The sequence below is a fragment of the Octodon degus genome, unplaced genomic scaffold (genome assembly GCF_000260255.1).
Source record: "Octodon degus isolate 3935 unplaced genomic scaffold, OctDeg1.0 scaffold00103, whole genome shotgun sequence".
In the NCBI taxonomy this organism is placed as follows: domain Eukaryota; kingdom Metazoa; phylum Chordata; class Mammalia; order Rodentia; family Octodontidae; genus Octodon; species Octodon degus.
The window spans coordinates 3,847,255-3,856,328 of record NW_004524679.1 but is presented as its reverse complement, the minus strand read 5'-3'; the positions used below and the strand labels follow the sequence as shown (position 1 = coordinate 3,856,328).

The following is a 9,074-nucleotide window of genomic DNA, read 5'->3' as shown; positions in this document are numbered from 1 at the left end:
GTTTTTCAGTATACATGAGATGGGAGCCATATTTAATCACAAAATTTATGTAGGTTTCATGTACAGCTTGTACATATAGTTTGAAAGTTACTTTATGCACTATTTATAGCTTCAACCGTTGTAGAAATTTCAACTTCTGATGTCACACTGAAACTTAAAAAATTTTGGATTTCGGTTGGCATGAAAGAACAAGCTTGTTATCCTAGGCTACTAAAGAGAATGGGGTCAAATTCATGCTTGATGGTTGCCTGGGCAACTTACTAAGACCCTGTCCCAAAACCAAAATTGAAAAAAGAAGGAGAGCCAGATATGTAGTTCATTGATAAAGTGCTTACCTAGCATGTGCAAGATTCTGAATTCAGATCACAGTACTGAAAAACAAATGGAGGAAGGGATTTTGTAGCATTGTGGAATCTGGAATTTTGAAACAGGGATGCTCAACTTGCAAAAAAAAATTAATGTGTTGAATGGTTTTATGTTGCCCCATTACTTTGTGTAGAAATTATATAAAAGAGAAGTTCAACCTCCATTCAAGCCTGCTTCAGGAAAGCCAGATGACACTTTTTGCTTTGACCCTGAGTTTACAGCAAAAACACCTAAAGGTAGTGTGGTACTTTTATTCTTGTAATAATTAAAGAACATACTCTGTTAGTTTAAAAAATTAAAAAGAATAAGTTAGAGGATAAATGATTTCTCTTTTCTGGAAATGTGTACTCTGTATATATTTTTGGAAATCTTGTTTCTTTACATGGGGTATATTTATAAAGAAACATGGACAACAGCAAAGAGTAGTAGAGTTTTTGTTTGCTTATTTGTCGTATGTCTTTTCTTTTTTCGTCGTCTGTCTTCTGAAATGCTCATTACTGACAGGATATTGGGTAAGAAGTAAGATATTTTCTAGGGTACTGTGTCTTACTTCAGAATTTGCTATGATTTACTTTTACTGACATCTGTTTCATACTGTTTTTTCAACAAATATTGAATGCCTTCTACTAAGCAATGAGAATGCAGTAGTTAATGGAGCAAACAAAAATTACTAGTTTTATTGTGTATATATACTGGGAGTTGGAGATACCTAATATACTATAAATAAAATATATATTTGATAGATGATGACATGGAATGGTTTTCTTTACATTTAATATTAAATATAATTATTTTTCTATAATTCTAATTAAATATAATTATTTGAAAATAGATTCCCCTGGTTTGCCAGCCAGTGCAAATGCCCATCAGCTCTTCAAAGGATTCAGCTTTGTTGCAACTTCTATAGCAGATGAATATAAAATCACTCCAATCACAAGTACAAATGTATTACCAATAGTTCAGGTAAATTATACCTACTTATGTTATTCAGTTAAGGCATCTATCAAGTTGAGGATAATTCTTCCAGTTATTAATAAAGGATTTGCAATAGTTGTTTTATGAGCGACTACTTTCTCTCTGAAGATAATTGTGACTTAAAGATGGTTTTGTATGTTTTGGCAGAAAGACAGTAATGATATTTAATTATATTCATGTGGCCTGCTTTAGCAAAAGGTTAGGTTAATGAGTAACCCTGTTGACTTATCATGTTAACTTTGGGAACCTAGAAAGCCACAGTTTCTTTAGAACTAGTTCAAAATCTGCCTCACTACTGTATAAATAATGAAAAAACTTCTGTAGGATAGTTATTCTTGATTTTTAAAATATTTAACATGAGTGTATATTTAGGCGTTTTTCAGTATACATGAGATGGGAGCCATATTGTAGAGAAAATGTGAAAATGTGAAACTTTAATTCTCTTTAAAGTTTTCCTTTTTTTAAAAAAAGGTCAATGGAAATGCTGGACAATTTGGTGAAATATATGAATTGAAAGAGGATATTGGTGTTGGCTCTTATTCTGTTTGCAAGCGATGTATCCATTCGTCTACCAACATGGAATTTGCAGTAAAGGTATGCATATAATTTTATATTTGATGCATATAATTTTAAACTACCAGTCAGTAGACATTTTCAAGGATCAAGTGAAAGAAAAGATAATGAAAATGAACTTTGAAGCTTAATATTTTCATGTTAATTTTCTTCTGCAAGATTTCATTTCAGAAGAACAGTATACTTCATGAAGTTTTTGATTTTGAAAAGATTTATTTTAATGTAATACTGTATGCTAAAATGAGTAATTGTGGCAATCATACTCATATGTGGAACATACTGTCATTTATGATATCCTCAATGAAATTAAATATAATGTTAAGGGTAGTGTTTAATTTTTTATTCTGTTGAGATTTGGATATTGGAAACATTTATTTATTTATTTATTTATTTATACATATTTGTCATACATAATGATCACATTCCTCATAGGGAATTTGTACCTGTATGTAGTATAACTTAATGTTTCTTTTCCCATTTCTCTTTCCTTCTGTCAACGCTTCTTTCCCACTCATTTACAAAAACTTTTTTCTTCTGTTTTGTCCTTTTCATTCTCTTTTTTTCTTTTCAATCCTTTGTCCATTCCTTACCTTCCGTTTCCCCATCCCTTTTTCCCTTTACCATTTAAACACATTTTTCCTACTTCCAAATGTTAGAAACTTTTACATGTCAAAATAATGGGGTGAACATTCTTCTTGAATTTGTTTAAAATATACCAAATTGAATGTTTCATTTTTAGACAAAAATTTGTTTTTCTCTGAGATTTTTGTTTGTTGTTTAGATCATTGACAAAAGTAAACGAGATCCCTCAGAAGAAATTGAAATTTTGATGCGCTATGGACAACACCCCAACATTATCACTTTAAAGGATGTAGGTATTTTAATATCTACTTCCCAGCTAAGTTAATGAAGTTATAACTTGGAATTTTATATATAGCTCCAAGTATTGTTTTCATGCCACAAAATCTTAAGATGCTACAATTTGTCACTTTAATTCTCTTTTCCAATAATGCCTACTCGTAATATATTAAAATTGATTGGTAATTGAGAGTCCTGATTACATGAACATGTACTTGCTGTTTACCTCGTTAACACTGTAACTAGTTCCACTTACTATTCTGTAATACAAGAAAATGTGTATCTATCATATTCTTGAAGATTTTATTTTCTTCATTGTATAACTCTTGGCTGTACCTTTATCAATTATTCCTTCAGTAAAATAGTACTAGTCTGTAATTTTATAAAATGAACATATAACCCATATGTTAATAGGTATTACTGAATAAAGATTTTTCAGATAGAAGGTAATGTTATTTTCTTTTTAGAAACGACAGAAAAATTCCCCATCACAAGAGTAGTTTAATTTAGGTAATCTGATACACACTTGATTTGTTATCTTTAGAGTCCTGATACCATGGGATGGAACTAACAGCCTGATTCAAGGCTCTTATTTACAGAAATCAATGAATTGCAGGTATATAGCCAATGGTGAAAGGGAAGCAGCTTATTTATTGAAGATCATGTGAAGAAAGGCTCAGGCCATGTCTGTGTTGATTAAAATTCAGTATGAACATTAAACATGGTGCCAGGCCTGGGCTACAGCTAAGTGGCACAGGAACCTGCCTGGAAAGCCCAAGGTCATGAGTTCAATTCCCAGTACCAAAAAAAGTGATTCCAGGATGGCAGGGAAGTAGAAAGCACATATGACCAGATAAATCAGGGTATTGGAATTTTTTAAGGAGACACCCCAGCTCAAATTCCTTTCACTATGTTTCTAGGTAAGATTGATTGAAATGATTCACATAGTCCTAAGTCATTCTTAGTCTGGGGCTTTTCACTTGTGTGCCTATTCCAAGGTCCACTCTGATTAAATTACAGATAACGGATAGAGGATTGGCCTTGGGATATTGCCCAAACTCAAATGGGTTGAGCGAAATGGTATCTCAGCCCCCCCTACTTTACTTAGACTGTTTCCCACTAAGACACACACTTCCCCAAAATCTTTAAGGAATGCTGAAAGATTAAGCTCCGACCTCCGTGGCTACTTCCTGCTGAGTAAGAGCACTGGCCCTACCTTTGTGGGGACCAAGGAAACTCTTGCCCTATCTCACCTAAGAGTTCAAAGTAGCTGAGTTTCTCCTCTGAGGATTTACTAATGAGCTGTGGATGTGAAAGTGGGTTTTGATCTTGAGCTTGGCCCATCAGCAATAGTTTAATAGCTATCAAACAAGAAGAAACAAATCTGACTAAGAGGTTAAGTATCTAAGAGCTAAATAGAGTTACAAGAAGCATTCATAAAGGCCATGTCTAGGACAGTAATTAAGACCACTCTTCCTGATATTTGGCCAGGACATCTATGACTCAGATTGTTCTTTACATATGTTAGAAGGGTTGTTGACAAGCTTCTGTACTGTATCTCACTATGTCAATGGATTGACATAGGAACTACGTTCATTTAGAAACAGACATAACCTCTGTCTCGACATTTATGAAATCTATCTCTTACAAGGTATGGCCAGCACTGGCAGTCAATATATTTGATCTCAAAGAACAGCAATATTTTGGACAAGCTCATCTCAGCCAGTGATGGCAGATCTTTTAGAATTCAATATAAACAGCCCACTGTGGCATGGTTTGCCATGCCTGATCTAGGCTGCCTATCAAGTTCTTAGGTAGCTGTTGTGCAGAGAATAAAGATGTGATTAGTTTTAAGGTTTGGTAGAAGTTAATCATTATTTATTATCTCTGTAAGAGACAGTTTTTTAATCATCCAGGAGGATCCCAAGATAAATAGAAAAACAAAAAGAGGTCATATTATAATTTGGGAGGAGGATATCAAGTGTGACAAACAAGAGAGTAGTAAGACTAGCCATGCAGCTTACTTGGAACAAAATGTTTCACTTATCTGGCTCAACAGGTTTAGTTGGTATTTTGTGAAAAGAAACTTGAGGTCATCCACTGGCTCACAGATTGTGAGGTTTATGGTCTCTTTTTCTTTGTTCTTTTTTTTGGGGGGTGTTTTGTATGACTTGGGTTTTACCGTGGGGGGGTGAATCCCACTGTCTAATCCCTATGCCATAATGAGAGGAATGATAAGCATTGTGTAGGTGCCTTTCCATTTAAAAGCAAACAAGTTTGTGAGTTAGTATCCACAGGAGTAGAAAATAAGGCATCTTTGAGATCAAAGATAGAGAACCAGTTAGTGTCTTCTGGAAAGTATGCTAAAAGGGTGTATAGGTTGGCTACTAATGAATACATAGGGACTAGTGTCTCATTGATAGCTCTGAGATCTTGTATGAGACATTCTCCCAATGATTTCACTGTTAATAAAATGGATGTATTACAAGTGGATTGGTATTGTATCAGCAACCCTGTAGCCCAAAATTTGTAAATCATGGGCTTTAATCCCTGCCTCACTTCTGTTTCAAGGAAAACTGGCTTCCATGATGGTGTAGATTGGGGTCCTTTTGCAGAATGACTAAATGACTACTAAAGTGGTTTTCACAGTCTCTCTTAGGATTGCTTTATGACATGCCTGAGAATCAACTCTAGATAGAGACTCCATAATTAGGTTGGCTGAATCTTGGCAACTAGGACACAAGTTGCCAGAGGTTTGAATGTTAGAGTCATCTTGAATAGGATCAATAAATCTCTTCTAATTAGTGGTATAAGGTATTCTGGTATCGCCATAAAGGTAGCTTGGAAAAGGAAGTCTTCCAACTGTCTGTTTAAAGTGGGAATAAAGAAAAACTGTGGAGCTAACTCCTTCAAGGCCTGCAACAATTGTGAAATGACATGAAAGCTTACCCCTAAGAAGAAACTAGAATTGAATAAGACACCTCAGTATCTCAGAAATGTAATTTGTTTTCCCACTACTTCTAGAGTTACTTAAGGTTCCTGTGAGGTGATGCAAATACACTTAGGAGCTGCACAGAGTGTCTTGAGCTGTACCAGTCACTGCCCGAGCATTCTTCCCTGGCCACCATAGTGGTGGATAACCTTACCCTCTCCAGAAATAAGGGCAATCTCTCCTTGAAGGCCCATGTTCTTCCATGTTCTGACAGGCCTGACAAGGGTTTGCTGCCTTTAGAGAGTACTCCTTTGCCCAGTGTCTCACTCATTTGCTTTTGAAGCTCTCTGTCTTGCCTCTATTATTATTTTGATTATATTGATTGCCCTTTGTGCTGTGGGCTTTGTCCATAGCCTTATCTACTAGGGAAAGCATAACTTTAGCCTTTATCTTTCCTTATTCAACTCTCATTTGTTCTCTATTCAATCATAGTTTTTAAAGACTGAATAAGTCATTAACTTATTGAATTGTACCTGCTTATGGGCCCTGTTTGTTTTGTGACCTTTCTCCTAATTTCTGGAGATGACTGAGTAATGTAATATTGCCCTAGAATAATCTGACCTTTTATACTCTAGATCTAAATTAGTGTACTTACAGAGTACCTCTTCAAATAAGAGTTGAAAAGCAACTGGATTTTCATCAGAGCTTTGACTGAGTTTATTGTATTTTCTTTTTAATTTTTAATATTTTTTGGTGGAAGTAGCGATTGAACTCAGGCCCTTGCACTCTACTGAGCTATCTCCCCAGCCCCACTGTCTCTCTGGCCCCAACTGAGTTTATTGTAGTTCACAGGTTTGGGTCTCCCCTGGTACAACTCACTAAAATGTCTGGATATATAAATTTCATTTAGCTTTCTCATCCTTCTATTATAATTTCACTCAAGCCCCTCTTAATGAACAAATAATGCAGCCGTTTACTGTTTATCTCTTGGTGAAGCTGTGAAGGCTTCATCATTATCCAGCATTAAAACTTATATGATTATTTTCCTTCCCACTCTTATGCAGTAAGAAACCAGGATGAACTATATATCTTACTAGGTGAGATGAAAACCATCAGCAAATTTTTCAGAGTCCTCAGAATGCCTACACATTTTCCCCTTGCTTTGCTAAATATCCATAACTGAAAAAGAAATGTGCACTCAAATTGTACCCTTGGCCCCTGCCACTTCTCTAAGGGGTAGAGCATTGGTGGCCTTAGATATTGAGTTCCCTGAATCTAAAACCTTATGGTAGGCCAAACCCATACCTGGTGTTGGTCAGGCTCAGAAGATGGCCTTTATCTCCTGGAGTTACTAACTGATGAGGTTATTGAGGAGGTATAGTATATGGGGAAGAGAAATTTTCATGAGAGAGTTCTCAGCAGCATCAGCTGCTTCTAGTTCCTGAAGGAGGATTAGTTCTAGAGCAAAGATCAGGGCTGTGGTACAGAGCTACAGAGGCTTAAATGTGAGGCATCTCTGGCCATTTTCTCTGTTTCTTACAATAAATATGCAATTGAAATTTTACACTATAATTTAGGTTACCAAAGAGTAGTAATATCACTTTTTCCGTAAGTGGACACATTTTTTATTAAACAGAAATATATGATAAACTTTGGGTGATCCTTGAAATATAATTGTTCCCAGTGAATAAGGAGTCATCTAAACAATGTCAGAAGATAAAATGAGACATTTCCCATGATTTGTCTGTTGATAGAAGGAACAAAAATTACATTGCAGGGTCCTGACAGATCCTTAGGTGCATCCCCAACCCATTAGTGGTAATATTTTGGGGTACCTTCTCATAGCTCCTAAGCCTTTCAGCCCCACAATATGACCTGCTGGAGCTGAAGTTGTGGGATTTGGTCATGGAAGCTTTACTGAGCCTTCCTTTTGGTAAATTTCCATGTGGCAGTCTTACAGGGTACCCTCTAAGTCAGTGATGGGAAATTTTTAGAGCTTTCAATGACGCAAACAACTCATGGTTCCACTTTCTTTTGGATTTTTTTTTCTTGAGACAAGGTCTCAGTGTAATTCAGGCTGGCCTTAAACTCACTATGTAGCCAGGCTGGTCTCAAGCGCACAGTGATCCTCCTGCCTCAGTCTCCTGAGTGCTGCAATTACAGGTGTATGCCAACATTCCAGCTTTCTTTTGAAACTGAATCTCCCTGTATGGCCCTAACTTATATTCTGTACAGAGTCCAGAATTTGGAGGCTGTACTGGCTGGCTATCTCTTAGACAATTATGAAAGCTAATCTGCTAGGGAAGGGAAGCTGTAGTTTTGTTTAATAGACACCCTAAACTCCAAATATTTTCTTACAAAAGTGGCACTCAGAGCTTTTTACTGAAAAACTTCATCTTTAACAGATATCCCACAGTCAGTCAGTAGATGGCACTCTAATAACAGGAAATAAGACACATCACTAGGAAAAACCTCACCAAGATGAAGCAAATATTATTTAAATTACTCCAATCAGCAGTCCACATAGAACTTTGTGTTTTAAAACTTGTGCCCTTGGGGGCAGGGAGATGGCTCAGTGGAATAAGCATTTCCCTGGCAAGCACAAAGGTCTGAGTTCACTTGTGCTCTTGTATAGGAAAGTCAAATCTTCTTAGTCTCTTTGTCTCCAACTCTTGTGTATATTGCTAGATCATGACAAAGAAAGAGATATGTATCTTTTTTTAATTTGTCCATAATTTTATTGACAGACAAATATCAATGAGACAGTTTCAAATCAAATTGGTAAGACAGTTTCAATAGTTAACACATTGCATATTGTCTTACTAGTGGTTATTTTCTGTACAACATGCAGACCTGATATCCTATTTACAAACACTATTACAATAAATCCCTCTATTCATTAAGAGAATGTAACTATATATCTATCCTAACCATTATGAATACACAGATACACAATGGACATTTATTTATATATCCCCTTTTTGTTTAGTTCCATGATTTGAATACTATAGGTGTGTTAACTCAGCAAAATATTCTAAAAGAGTCCAGTAATCCATAATAGTATTGGGTCTTCCGCTTGAGTGGCAGTGTCAGAAATTGTTGAACTGAGTTCCCTACAGCTCAACATAACAACATGGCTTTACCTTTTTTTTTAAGATCAAGCTGATATATATTTTGTCATCTATAGAAGCTAATACTAATTAATGGCTATACTCATGTTGTAATTCAACTGACAAATAACATAGCAAGTTGTAACTACTATACTAAATGATTTTTTTTCTAATTGGTAGGACAGTTTCAATAATTAACACATTGCATACATTCTTCCTAGTGGTTAATTGCTGTACAAGATGCGGACATGATATCCTAT

The 9,074-nt window shown here is 35.6% G+C and overlaps 1 protein-coding gene across 2 annotated transcripts in view; it reads left to right on the top strand.

Moving 5' to 3' along the window:
- Positions 1-9,074, top strand: part of Rps6ka6 (ribosomal protein S6 kinase A6) — a 174,661-nt gene that overhangs the window by 109,629 nt on the left and 55,958 nt on the right. For both annotated transcript variants that reach the window (XM_004638813.2, XM_023723784.1), the window contains exons 13-16: positions 500-602; positions 1,199-1,329; positions 1,813-1,935; positions 2,696-2,785. In XM_004638813.2, the coding sequence (XP_004638870.1) occupies positions 500-602; positions 1,199-1,329; positions 1,813-1,935; positions 2,696-2,785 (447 nt within the window). The remainder of the gene's footprint in view (positions 1-499; positions 603-1,198; positions 1,330-1,812; positions 1,936-2,695; positions 2,786-9,074) is intronic.